Source organism: Schistocerca nitens, chromosome 4 (genome assembly GCF_023898315.1).
Source record: "Schistocerca nitens isolate TAMUIC-IGC-003100 chromosome 4, iqSchNite1.1, whole genome shotgun sequence".
NCBI classification, from domain to species: domain Eukaryota; kingdom Metazoa; phylum Arthropoda; class Insecta; order Orthoptera; family Acrididae; genus Schistocerca; species Schistocerca nitens.
Window position 1 is genome coordinate 879,409,411 of NC_064617.1, and position 14,900 is coordinate 879,424,310.

Below are 14,900 nucleotides of genomic sequence, written 5' to 3' on the forward strand. Positions count from 1 at the left end.
TTTCAGGAGAGCTTCAAACTCTGCCACTTTGTTGCGAATGCTTCGACAGCTTACCGTAGTGATTTTAATTCACTTACCTGTGGGAGGCATTTCTTTCGATCTTACACTGATACTTCCAGCAATTGTATCTGGATTGGATGGAGAGTCACATAATCTAAAAAAGCCCTAGTGTGCATCCCACACATAGTCAGCTATCTGATTAGCAGCCTCGGATGTGTAGTGCACATCTAACCTATTTAGGGGGCTCTACAGTTCTCAGCCGTATGGCACAAGTCCAGAAAGTCACAGCCTAGATTGTCATGTTATCTATTTTTTTTTTTTTTTTTTTTTTTTTTTTTTTGCCAGTAACTGTAAATCGCAAACACAGATTTGATTTGCTATGAAATAAGTTATCCAAGAACACTTGTACCAGTAACTTATGAAAATATAGTTTTTTAAGCTTCCAAAATTTCTCAGAAACAATCTTTCTCACGTAATTGTACATTGAAATTAGAGAATGAATGTTTTGAACGACAATAGGCCTCCTATTCTTAAAAATTTTAAAAGGGTACAATTAACTTCAAGCCTACAGTTGACAATAACAGTAAGATTTTATTGCTCCACTTGTGGATGTTCAGAATGTCACAGTATAGCACAATACGAACGAGTATGGTACAATCAGTGAAATTCTATACAGAAGTGATGCCAACAGTAAAACATATGAATCTGGAACTTCAAATCAGAACACGAATCGTGTATATGCAGACTCCCACAAAGGAAAATTTCGAAGTTGGCTTTTATACATAAATAAACGTGTATTACACTGATTTTTCACTAACACACTTATACACTGGGATGCCAAAGAAGAACGTAGCGGCGTGAGTTTTATCTTGGGCAAAATTTCTAAATTGTCTATCGCCAACAAAGGTCGTCTTCTGCCTGCTGCAGTTAACAACGTGAGAAAATGGCAAGCTGAGTTTTGCATTAGCAATGCTTTCTAAAACCATGCTGTTTCATGGACTTAGCTTCTTGGTCTCAAGGAAATTTATTATCTTTGAACTGCGAATGTGTTTAAGGATTCTGCAGCAAACCAATGTTAGGGATATTGATGTGGAGTTTTGCAAGTCTGTTCTTTTGCCCTTCTTATATGCAGGAGTCACTTGCACCTTTTTCCCAGTCGCGTGGGACTTTGCACTGGGTGAGAGATTTGCGATAAATGCATTCTAGGTAAGGGGCCAGTGCCATAGAGTACTCTTTGTAAAACTGAATTAGAATTTCATCCAGACCTGACAAATTATTTGCTTTGAACTCTTTCAGTACGGTAATTCCTGTATGCCAGGGATGCTTATTACTAAGTCGTCCGTATGGGACTCTGTGCAAACGTCAAGCGACAATATGTTTGTACGATTCTCCTGTGGCAACAATTTCTTAAATGCAAAATTTAGAACTTTCTTTTGTTTTGCTATCTTCTACTGCCACACTAGTCTGATCAAAAGTGACTGGATTGCAGCCTTAGACCTACTTAGCGATTTTACATAGGACTAGAATTTTCTTGGATGGTCTTTTTTGTCCTTAATCTACTTAAGAGGCACAGAATTCTCCAGACCACAATTCAGAATCTGCTTAAACTTTGCCCATAACTTCTTTCTGGCCATCTTAATGGAGTTAAGTGATTTCATTTCACAGCCTGAGTGAGATGCCAACAACTACTTGTCTGCTCTTTCTAGCAGAAGCTCTCTCCTAGCCTTATTGACTGATTTATTAACTTTATTAACCACAGTTCTATAATGACATAATGATTGCTAATCCCTGTTTCTATAGTGACTTTGTTGTTAAGGTCTGGCCTGTTTGTAGTGACAAAGTTAAAGATATTTGTGTTGCATGTGGGTTGTCGAACTAGCTGCTCAAGACAGTTTTCAGATAATGTGTTCAAACGTACTTTGCAAGACTGTTGGTCTGTACTCCCCACAATGAATCCATAGACATTTAAGTTAGAGTTGCCTCCAAATAGTATTGCATGATCTGGGAATTTACGCATTATTGACCGTAGACTTTCTTTGAATGACTGTAGAACTGCCACAGTGGGATCACGTGGCCAGTAAACGTTCAACAATTTACTTCGTTTCTTGTAGACCTGTTGTACACAACCAAATAATTAGATTGTCTCTATCAACTTTAATCTCAGTAGAGACAACATTTTTGTCTACAGCAATGAACACCCCCCCCCCCCCCCAAATGGCCTCTAATCTGTCTTTCTGATATACATTCCATGACTTGCTATATATCTCTACTTCGGGTTTCAGTGAGGTCTCAATCTCAAGAATAATATGAGTTCTGAACACTGTCTGACTTCCCTTGTGCGTATCAACTGGCAAGTGTTCATTTGAGTACCTCAGTCTACGACATAATGTAAAGAAAACCCTCATTTGCACTCCACAAGGACTCTATTACCTGGATAGCTGCTTTCTTTAAGTGCTAAGTGCACCACTGACCTATCAAGGGGATTTCTACAAATCCCCACCTGATAATGCAGTTCAAGAAATCTTTAGCCAAGACCCTCACAAGAGTTGACAAAGCCTTTGGTTGAGACCCTATACTCGGTTCCAAACCAAAGGACCCCAATCACCTCTGGGAACAGTGCTGCAAATAGCGAGCTCTCCTTGCACCCCACACATAAGACCAGCGGCCTTCACCACCTCCACCAGCTGCCTGTATGAATTGAGGGTGACCTCTGAACCTATGTGATAGGTGTAACTGGTGCTAACATTAGCCCCAACTTGGAAATGACTACTCGGATGAGTGTCCCTCTCCCCCACCCCCGTCCTGGCAGACATTCCAAGCGCACATTGGTATTCTTTTCAGCCCTAAATGCTACCTGCCTAGGGCGCTCAACACACCTAACATTGTAGCTCCCAGTAACTAGTAAACACCTCCGCTCGTGTTTACTGGGACCATGCTGAAGCAGCAGCCACCTGTCTGCTCACAGGGTGAATGGGTGAGGCCAGATGGCCAGCTTCCACATTGGCCCTCCAAGTCGAGGGATGCGAATGTGTTACCATCCCTCCTCACCCTAGTATGAGGGCAGAGCCACCATGTCAGGCGCACTAGTAGGTGCCTCGGCAGCGCTCTTGGGTGAAACAAATAACGCCGTAGGTGTACAATGTGGCTCGCCAGATTCTCTGCCACTGCTGAACTCTGAGACAGCAGCGTAAAGGACGCTGAAGGTGACGGACTGAAGCCAAAAGCACATTCAGCTGTTTGTGAACTGTAGCCATCTTCTCTTGCATCCACACACAGCATGCACACATTCTACCCACCCTAGCAAGACTAACATAAGAGGATAAAGAATCGATGCAGGGAAAAAGGAAAAGTAAAACTGTATTGATTAATTCATGTTCCATGCCTACTTAAAGATGCATAGACCACTTAAGACCGTAGTCTCTGTGCAATTTCAAGGAATTTCATAACCATTTCTGTATTATACAGGTCTTACTTTTAGCTGGTCACTGGATCCACCAGGAACACTACTTTAGGATGCGGAATTGCAACTATTTTATAAAGGTCAATGTAAGTCAGAAAAAATTTACTCATTTCCTTTTTTAATCCCAAACTCAGTGGATGATACTTCCCAGTACTAAATCGTTGATACAGACATTAGATATGCTAGTGTTTTAGTTAAAATTGTGCCCTCTGGAATTTGCTTGCATAAATATATTGTCTATCACCACTTCTTGCATATCATTTGGCTGTATTATGGTGCCTCTGGGCCAACGAAGCAGTTTCAGTAGAGGTCCTCCTGCAAAATGTTTGCCTAAAACTTCAACACATAATAACTCTGTAGAAAGGTGTGGTGGTCCATTTAAAATTGTTCTGTAATAAGATGAACCCAAAGAGTATGCCTGTCAGAGCAGAATGTTTTACGCAGAACGCCAATTTCCTTCATCAACCGTTCACTCAGATTACATTGTGGATGATACTTGGATATTGCTATGTGCTTAATGCCTTTCCACACCAAAAACTCTTTAAAGGTAGTATTGTAAACTTAGATTCATCGTCCATAAGCAGTTGACATGGTTTTCCAATGTTGGCTAAGTATTCTGATGAACAGTATATTACAGTGTTAGTATTGGCTACCTTAATAGGATAAAGTTTTACATATTTTGACCAGCACTCTAATAACACAAAAATGTATTTAGTACCCATCTTTCTTTTGGAAGGGTGCAAAGAAATTCGTTGCTGACAGATCGTATAATGACGCAGGTATTATTGGGTACCACTTGTCTTTTGTACCAGAATTATTTTCCTTTGTGTCTTGGCATGTTCTAAAAGTTCTGATTGTATCAGTCATCTTTCTACTTGTTGTTGTTGTTGTTGTTGTTGTTGTTGTCTTCAGTCCTGAGACTGGTTTGATGCAGCTCTCCTTGCTACTCTATCCTGTGCAAGCTTCTTCATCTCCCAGTACTTACTGCAATCTACATCCTTCTGAATCTGCTTAGGGTATTCATCTCTTGGTCTCCCTGTACGATTTTTACCCTCCACACTGCCCTCCAATGCTAAATTTGTGACCCCTTGATTCCTCAGAACATGTCCTACCAACCGGTCCCTTCTTCTTGTCAAGTTGTGCCACAAACTCCTCTTCTCCCCAATTCTATTCAATACCTCCTCATTAGTTATGTGATCTACCCATCTAATCTTCAGCATTCTTCTATAGCACCACATTTTGAAAGCTTCTATTCTCTTTTTGTCCAAACTATTTATCCTCCATGTTTCACTTCCATACATGGCTACACTCCATACAAATACTTTCAGAACGATTTCCTGACACTTAAATCTATACTCGATGTTCACAAATTCCTCTTCTTCAGAAACGCTTTCCATGCCATTGCCAGTTTACATTTTATGTCCTCGGTACTTCGACCATCATCAGTTATTTTGCTCCCCAAATAGCAAAACTCCTTTACTACTTTAAGTGTCTCATTTCCTAGTCTAATTCCCTCAGCATCACCCGACTTAATTCGACTACATTCCATTACTCTCGTTTTGCTTTTGTTGATGTTCATCTTATATCCTCCTTTCAAGACACTGTCAATTCCATTCAACTGCTCTTCCAAGTCCTTTGCTGTCTCTGACAGAATTACAATGTCATCGGCGAACCTCCAAGTTTTTATTTCTTCTCCATGGACTTTAATACCTACTACGAATTTTTCTTTTGTTTCCTTTACTGCTTGCTCAATATACAGATTGAATAACATCGGGGAGAGGCTACAACCCTGTCTCACTCCATTCCCAACCGCTGCTTCCCTTTCATGCCCCTCGACTCTTATAACTGCCATCTGCTTTCTGTACAAATTGTAAATAGCCTTTTGCTCCCTGTATTTTACTCCTGCCACCTTTAGGATTTGAAAGAGAGTATTCCAGTCAACATTGTCAAAAGCTTTCTCTAAGTCTACAAATGCTAGAAATGTAGGTTTGTCTTTCCTTAATCTATTTTCTAAGATAAGTCGTAGGGTCAGTATTGCCTCATGCGTCCCAACATTTCTGCGTAATCCAAACTGATCTTCGCCGCCAGTTTTTCCATTCGTCTGTAAGGAATTCACGTTAGTATTTTGCAGGTGTGACTTATTAAACTGATAGTTCGGTAATTTTCACATCTGTCAACACCTGCTTTCTTTGGGATTGCAATTATTATATTCTTCTTGAAGTCTGAGGGTATTTCGCCTGTCTCATACATCTTGCTCACCAGATGGTAGAGTTTTGTCAGGGCTGGCTCTCCCAAGGCCATCAGTAGTTCTAATGGAATGTTGTCTACTCCCGGGGCCTTGTTTCGATTCAGGTCTTTCAGTGCTCTGTCAAACTCTTCACGCAGTATCGTATCTCCCATTTCATCTTCATCTACATCCTCTTCCATTTCCATAATATTGTCCTCAAGGACATCGCCCCTGTATAGACCCTCTATATACTCCTTCCACCTTTCTGGCTTCCCTTCTTTGCTTAGAACTGGGTTTCCATCTGAGCTCTTGATATTCATACAAGTGGTTCTCTTTTCTCCAAAGGTCTCTTTAATTTTCCTGTAGGTGGTATCTATCTTACCCCTAGTGAGATAAGTCTCTACATCCTTACATTTGTCGTATAGCCACCCCTGCTTAGCCATTTTGCACTTCCTGTCGATCTCATTTTTGAGACGTTTGTATTCCTTTTTGCATGCTTCATTTACTGTGTTTTTATATTTTCTCCTTTCATCAATTAAATTCAATTTTTCTTCTGTTACCCAAAGTTTTCTACTAGTCCTCGTCTTTTTACCTACTTGATCCTCTGCTGCCTTCACTATTTCATCCCTCAGAGCTACCCATTCTTCTTCTACTGTATTTCTTTCCCCCATTCCTGTGAATTGTTCCCTTATGCTCTCCCTGAAACTCTCTACAACCTCTGGTTCTTTCAGTTTATCCACGTCCCATCTCCTTAAATTCCCACCTTTTTGCAGTTTCTTCAGTTTCAATCTGCAGTTCATAACCAATAGATTGTGGTCAGAGTCCACATCTGCCGCTGGAAATGTCTTACAATTTAAAACCTAGTTCCTAAATCTCTTTCTTACCATTATATAATCTATCTGAAACCTTCTAGTATCTCCAGGGTTCTTCCATGTATACAACCTTCTTTTATGATTCTTGAACCAAGTGTTAGCTATGATTAAGTTATGCTCTGTGCAAAATTCCACCAGACGGCTTCCTCTTTCTTCCTCTTTCATTTCTCTCCCCCAATCCATATTCCCCCACTATGTTTCCTTCTCTCCCTTTTCCTACTCTCGAATTCCAATCACCCATGACTATTAAATTTTCGTCTCCCTTCACTACCTGAATAATTTCTTTTATTTCATCACACATTTCATCAATTTCTTCTTCATCTGCAGAGCTAGTTGGCATATAAACTTGTACTACTGTAGTAGGCGTGGGCTTCGTATCTATCTTTGCCACAATAATGCATTCACAATGCTGTTTGTAGTAGCTTACCCGCATTCCTATTTTCCTATTTATTATTAAACCTACTCGTGCATTACCCTATTTGATTTTGTATTTATAACCCTGTATTCACCTGACCAAAAGTCTTGATCCTCCTGCCACCGAACTACACTAATTCCCACTATATCTAACTTTAACCTATCCATTTCCCTTTTTAAATTTTCTGATCTACCTGCCCGATCAAAGGATCTGACATTCCACGCTCCCATCCGTAGAATTCCAGTTTTCTTTCTCCTGATAACGGCGTCCTCTTGAGTAGTCCCCGCCTGGAGATCCGAATGGGGGACTATTTTACCTCCGGAATATTTTACCCAAGAGGACGCCATCATCATTTAACCACACAGTAAAGCTGCATGCCCTCGGGAAAAATTACAGCTGTAGTTTCCCCTTACTTTCAGCCGTTCGCAGTACCAGCACAGCAAGGCTGTTTTGGTTAGTGTTGCAAGGCCAGATCACTCAATTATCCAGACTGTTGCCCCTGCAACTACTGAAAAGGTTGCTGCCCCTCTTCAGGAACCACACGTTTCTACATCTACATCTAAATTTATACTCCGCAAGCCACCCAACGGTGTGTGGCAGAGGGCACTTTACGTGCCACTGTCATTACCTCCCTTTTCTGTTCCAGTTGCGTATGGTTCGTGGGAAGAACGACTGTCTGAAAGCCTCTGTGCGTGCTCGAATCTCTCTAATTTTACATTTGTGATCTCCTCGGGAGGTGTAAGTAGGGAGAAGCATTATATTCTATACCTCATCCAGAAACGCACCCTCTCGAAACCTGGCGAGCAAGCTACACCGCGATGCAGAGCGCCTCTCTTGCAGAGTCTGCCACTTGAGTTTGCTAAACATCTCCGTAACGCTATCACGGTTACCAAATAACCCTGTGACGAAACGCGCCGCTCTTCTTTGGATCTTCTCTATCTTCTCCATCAACCCGATCTGGTACGGATCCCACACTGATGAGCAATACTCAAGTATAGGCCGAACGAGTGTTTTGTAAGCCACCTCCTTTGTTGATGGACTACATTTTCTAAGAACTCTCCCAATGAATCTCAACCTAGTACCCGCCTTACCAACAATTAATTTTATGTGATCATTCCACTTCAAATCATTCCGCACGCATACTCCCAGATATTTTACAGAAGTAACTGCTGCCAGTGTTTGTTCCGTTATCATATAATCATATAATAAAGGATCCTTCTTTCTATGTATTCGCAATACATTACATTTATCTATGTTAAGGGTCAGTTGCCACTCCCTGCATCAAGTGCCTATCTGCTGCAGATCTTCCTGCATTTCGCTACAATTTTCTAATGCTGCAACTTCTCTGTATACTACAGCATCATCCGCAAAAAGCCGCATGGAACTTCCGACACTATCTACTAGGTCATTTATATATATATTGTGAAAGTAACTGCTGGCCTCTCAACAGATACCCCTCCATTGTGGTTGCACCTACGGTACGGCCGTCTGTATCGCTGAGGCACGCAAGCCTCCCCACCAACGGCAAGGTCCATGGTTCATGGGGGTAGGATCTTTCTACTTAAGTTCTTAAAATAGTAAAACTTTACTTTACCATATGTTTAATACATTTTCTAATACCAAAATGTCCATATCCATTGGGTAAATACCGTGTTAAGTTGGATTCTGTCTTGTATGTGGTTCTTCTTTGTTTTTGATCATTCCTTTCTTTTTCCTGCACCCACACCACATTGTGACTGCTTACAGTTTCGTATTTTCACCTGGTGCCAGAAGTAGAACTATTATTTTTTTCAGCATACTCCGCAAGCACACTGATTAATGAATGTATGTATGATGTTTCAGCATAAAAGGGATACATTGTAAGCAAAAATCTCCAAAATTCTTAGATTCCTTCAAAATTTTGAAACAATGTTGTATTTGAATACACATGTGTTTTTGCATACCTAATGGAGTGACATATGTTGTGTAAATATATATAAGGTTATGTTGTAAAAAATATATACTAGGAGTGATCAAAAAGCTTGCATTTGATTGTGTTGCTGTAGCATATATGCAGCGTAGTGCATCTCTGATGGGGATACATAAGCACTGACATGTAGGCAAGGATTATTGTGGCATGCTTGTCTTTCTGTTGTGTGTACGGTAAAGTGGAAACATGAATTATGACAACATTACTACCAAATGCATTCAAACAGGACCAATGTGCCGTTTTTTCTGTTCTTGGCTGCTGAAGGACCAACACCAGTTGACAGCCATCTGAGAATGAAGAATGCGTATGGGGCAACATGACTGTTGAAAACCACTGTTGTGAAATGGTGCTCTGACTTCCATGCTAATCGCCATTTGACATAAGATTCCATTCAATCTGGGTGGCCAGTCTGATCCATTATGCACCAACTCAAGTGGGAGACACTTGAGCACCCATCCTGTAGTCCTGTTTTCTCCCATGGTGATCCACATTCGGTCCCTTAAAAAGGGTGTTAAAGGGTCAACGATTCCTGTCAGATGAGGATGTGCAGCAGACAGATACAGACGTCTTCATGCACTAGAACACAGTTTTTTATGAGACAGGCATCTTCAACTTGGTGTTTCTATGGGATTATTGCCTCAGTGCTCACAACAGTTTTGCTTGCGTGGCATACAGATTCTGGACAGTAAGGCCTTCCAACCGAAACTTTCTGATCAGTCCTCATAGTATCTATACTAATAATAAAACTGTACGACTGTGGTGTCTTTTTTTGGTCTGTTTGGATATTTTAATCTCTTAAACCATTAGATGAAATTTCAAGAGATTTTGCAGATATTTCATCAGAATCAGATCATGGAAAAAATGATATCCATACATGTTACAAAAAGAGGAGATGGACAGAGGGGTGGGAAGGAAATGGACATAGAGATTGAAAAGGAGTTTTTAGGCCGAGAAAGGGGCAGAAGGTGATAGAGAGGAGGAGGACATAGACGGGCAAGAATAGGAGATTAGGATGTATATCCAGTTGTCATACATTTTAGAAACCTCTCTCTCTCTCTCTCTCTCTCTCTCTCTCTCTCTCTCTCTCTCCCCCCCCCCCCCCACCCCTTCCCCCACCCCACCCGAGCCACAGCAATGTGTGGCTGGGTACAGCTAGTAGTAGTAGTAGTTGTTGTAGTTGTAGTAACAATAACAATAATGCTACTTTGAAAGAAACCCCTTTGGCCAAAAGCTTAATGTGTAGCAGTCTTTTCGTTGTGCGAGTCTGCAACTCAGTGTCTCCTCTGTATAGTTAGTAGCAATAAGTCCTTTTCATAATACAGTTGTCTATCCTGAGCTTCCCATTGTTTAATGTTAATAATAATGATGTTTGGACTATGCAGTCGTGAGAGTCAGATATGTTGCAGTAGGTAAGCTCCTTGTATTTGCTGTCGTAACCAATGGAACTTGCAGTGAATACATTTTCAGGAAGTAAGTGCACACCATTGGAACAAAGTGTAACTTACCTTTTAACAATTCATGTGCTATGTTTGTTGAGGAGAAAAAATTGCATTCAGGCCATCTTTTCTTCTTTTGATGTGTGCAAAATATTGCATATTTCCATTTGTTGATATTTTGTAGGACAACATTCTTTTTTGGAATGCTGTTAAAGGTACTGAATGCACAATTAGTTAAGTAAGAAGTCCACACTTGTGTCTCTCTACTTAAATGGTTGGGTATACTGAACTTTCTCAACTAAAGCTACTCACACATGAGTCTAATACTGCTAATTTTCAAATACAAAACTAGAATGGATAGAACCTATACTACTCTACAATGAACCTTAAATTTTGCCTCTGGAAGGGATAAATGCCACAGGAGTTGCAGCACTTAATACATCAAATTTTCCCTTCATAACATGAATCCTTTTATTGGAAATCCTTAGTGCCAACTTAAACAATATGCAAATGTTCAGTAAATTTAGTACTTCTTAAATAACAAAGTATTTTACTGTGAAACAGGTTCATCAGTCCTGCATACAACGATGGGTAGATGAGAAACAAAAAGGAAATCCTTCCGGCCGTGTTACTTGTCCACAATGTGGAACAGAATACATAATTTTAATTCCTAATGTGGGTAAGTTCCACCACAGAAAAATAAATTTGCTGGATGTATAGTAATGTCTAGTGTTTTTTCAACATGTTTCCTTTTTTAAATCAGGTACAGTGGTGTTTATACTAGACACACTTGATAGTATTGTCATAAAAGTGTGCCCTTTCATGGCTGCTGGCATTGTTGTTGGATCCATATATTGGACAGCAGTGACATATGGCGCAGTGACGATCATGCAGGTAAGCCACCTTTTTCGTTTCATTTCATTTTACTTGTTACATAATCGGATTTTTATGACAGAGGCATTTTAAATTAAAAAAAAATGCATTTGGCAATAATAATTCTAGTTAGGAGAATTGACCATTGATATATTCCTGTTCAAATTGTTGGCAGAAACCGTTGATGGCAATGTAATTTTGTTTTTATTATGATCATACAGCTGGTGTTACAATTCGTGAGACCCCTCACTTTCTTGTTATGCTGAACTGCAGAGCTTGTCTGTAACACAGTATAATGTGCAAGAATACACAATAGTACTAACATACCTGTTGTCACATGGGTCCTACAGCACCTTGCAGGGAACGAAAAAGTGAGATGTCACCTGGACTGAGTTAGGAGTTAACAGAAGACAAACTGCAAGCAAAAAGGTTTAACAGAAAGGTCCATTTCCTTCTACCGCAAGACAAAGGAGGAAATAGTTATGTACAAACATCACAGTCAGTAATAACACATTTTTCGTGATGCAAGTATTTTTGTATGATACGAGAGTCACTCCAAAAGAAATGCACACTATTTTTGTAAAAATACAGTTTTCATTCTGCATGTGTGAAAGTTTTACAGTGTGTAGATACATCCTTCCCGCTTGTTTTCAAACTTGTTCCAGTGAGTGGCGCCGTCACAGCATGCCTTCAAGATGTCTGCTACTCTTGACGTTCGTCAGAAGCAACACGCTGTCATAGAATTCCTGTGCTGTGAAAATGAGACAGTGTGGAACATCCACAAGAGGTTGAAAAAGGTGTATGGAGATGCTGCTGTCGATCGCAGTACAGTTAGTTGGTGGGCAAGCAGGTTACGTGATGGAAGCGGGCACAGCAAAATTGAGGATTGGCCTCGCAGCGGCAAGCCTCATACTGCGCACACTCCAGACAATGTGCAGAGAGTTAACGAAATGGTGACTGCTGACAGACGCATCACAGTGAACGAATTGTCATGCTACGTTGGGATAGGGGAAGGAAGTGTTTGCAGAATACTGAAAGTGTTGGCGTTAAAAAAGGTTTGTGCCAGCCGGGTTCCCCAAGATGTTGACAGGGGCTCACAAAGAAAGAAGAAAAACGGTATGTAGCGAACTTTTGGAACAGTAAGAGAATGGTGGAGATGAATTTCTTGGAAGAATTGTGACAGGTGATGAAACATGGCTCCATTATTTTTCACCAGAGACAAAGAGGCAATCAATGGAGTGGCATCATACAAATTCACCCAAGAAAAAAAAAAAATTCAAAACCACACCTTCTGCTGGAAAAGTTATGGCTATGGTGTTTTTCGATTCCGAAGGACTCTTGCTTGTGAAATTCATGCCAAGTGGAACCACCATAAATTCTGATGTATATGTGACGACACTGAAGAAACTTCAAGCTCGACTGAGTCGTGTTCAACTACATCGACAAAAGCAGGATGTTTTGCTGTTGCACCACAATGCACGGCCACATGTCAGTCAAAAAACCATGGAAGCAATCAAAAACCTCGGATGAACAACATTGAAACACCCGTCTTACAGTCCTGACCTGGCTCCATGTGACTATCATCTCTTTGGGAAACTGAAAGATTCTCTTCGTGGAACAAGGTTTGAAGATGATGAATCCCTTGTGCATGCTGCCAAACAGTGGCTCCAACAGGTTGGTCCAGAATTTTACTGTGCGGGTATACAGGCGCTGGTTCCATATGGCGTAAGGCAGTTGACAGGGATGGAAATAATGTGGAGAAATGAAAATTGAAAATATTGTTCCTAAAGGATGCATCTACACACTGTAAAACTTTCAAACATGTAGAATAAAAGATGGATTTAAAGAAAATAGTGTGCATTTCTTTTGGAGTGACCCTCGTATAATGCAGAGTTCATAAACAAAATTAGTAGCTGATCCACAGCTTCATTCTTCCTTGCGCTATTTTTAGCACTTCACGTCTCACACATTCATTTTTTACACCCCAGACATCGTAGTATCAGTAACGAAGATGCCAGAAAGACTGGAGATGCAGATGCCATAGTTTGAATATATTACAAATTTCCGATCGACATTTGGCAGTCACTAAGGAGCCGAATATCATAACTTATGAGGAGGATGAAACAAAACCCATGAACATGCTTATTTATCAATATTATGATTATTTTATGACTGTATGTGAAACATTTTATAAGTTAATGTAGTCCTTGAAGCTGCACTAAGATCCAAATAAAATTTTCCTGTTCTTGCTGATTGTCAGACATTTAAGTGAAACAAAAACTGCAGACCATCTGGAAAAGTAGTAGTAATTCTGCATTGGCGGGACAGTCTGAGGGATTGTGCTTCACACTCTGTTACAGTGCACTAGAGACCACTGATCCAAACATTTTTGAACCAGATTGGTGACAAGTTTCCACCCACCAGCTCTGTCAGTCGCTAGGAATGCAAACAACTATTTGGTGTGATGCTCGCTGGTTCTCAAAAGAAGATTTCATTGTAATTGTCATCTCCACTAGTTGAAACACACATGGTACTCATAATAACTAAAATATTAAAGACAGAAAAAGTTAGCTGTGTTGTCATGGCTGACAGTTTCCTTTACTGATACAATAATCTACCATGTGTCGTAATTCGATGTGGAAACAATAGTTGTAAAGGACCCCAACAACAAATAAACTTTTGAGTTGCAAGGTACAGTGATTATTAGTTTTGTTACTAACATGTCTAGGAGTGCAGCTAATAGAGAAATGAGTTTAATAATTTCTGAAATGATGTTGCCAACTTAGGCCTGCTTCTTGTTTATAGTTCCCATATGTTAATACCACAACTAAAAAAATCTTGATGATTGATAGTGAAAATTTATTGCTGCAGGTAATTGATCCAAAATTGGCATCTTATTAAAATAATTAATTATAATAACATGATAGCATGCTTAGACCTAATACTTAGCACATACAGTTACTGGAAATGACAACTCCAAGTTCTAAGAAAAGATAAACTTACTTGTTAACATTGGTCAACAAACACAAACTTTGGGGGTTTGTGTCCTCCCTTTATCACGTATATATTGCATTTCTATGTACTGGTCACTATGTTCTGTCTCTAAAAAGAAAGACATGTATAATATTAATAATGCTAAAGGATCACAAATATTGTGAACTAATATTACTGTGGTCATCCATGGTCTTGGTCCATAGCCTTGGAAAAATCTAGATAGTAAGCAAAGTGTGTAGCACCAAACAAATTTTGTGTTCATAAATGGATAATTACTTTTCAATTTATTATTTTTCGATAATGAAAAAAAATTATCTGGAATTAACATTCGGAGTTTTCATGTGCTGCTACATTTGTCTGTCAGTCTTAACTAAACCAATTTCATGCCAGCTGGTAGCGGGAATCACCATGCTAAAATGTGAGTCCAAATGATAATCGATCCCAGCATTTTTGTGTGGCGTTCACAGAGGTGAAGGATGGTGTATGTTAAAATTTGTGACTCGGGTGAAATCGAACATGAGATCATCAAAATATTTTGCAAGCACCAATCCAACAGCCAACCCGTACCCACACAAATGATGCAGATAAACATAAATTTTGTAAAGCGCTTTTCGTTTCCTGAAATTACCAATCTGATGGAACTGAAAGATGATT

The 14,900-nt window shown here is 40.0% G+C and overlaps 1 protein-coding gene across 4 annotated transcripts in view; it reads left to right on the forward strand.

Annotated features, from left to right (window-relative positions):
* LOC126253391 (E3 ubiquitin-protein ligase MARCHF5) overlaps positions 1 to 14,900 on the forward strand; it is a 96,835-nt gene that overhangs the window by 43,398 nt on the left and 38,537 nt on the right. For all 4 annotated transcript variants that reach the window (XM_049954689.1, XM_049954688.1, XM_049954686.1 and 1 more), the window contains 2 exons: positions 10,944 to 11,058; positions 11,143 to 11,273. In XM_049954689.1, coding sequence (XP_049810646.1) covers positions 10,944 to 11,058; positions 11,143 to 11,273 — 246 coding nt within the window. The remainder of the gene's footprint in view (positions 1 to 10,943; positions 11,059 to 11,142; positions 11,274 to 14,900) is intronic.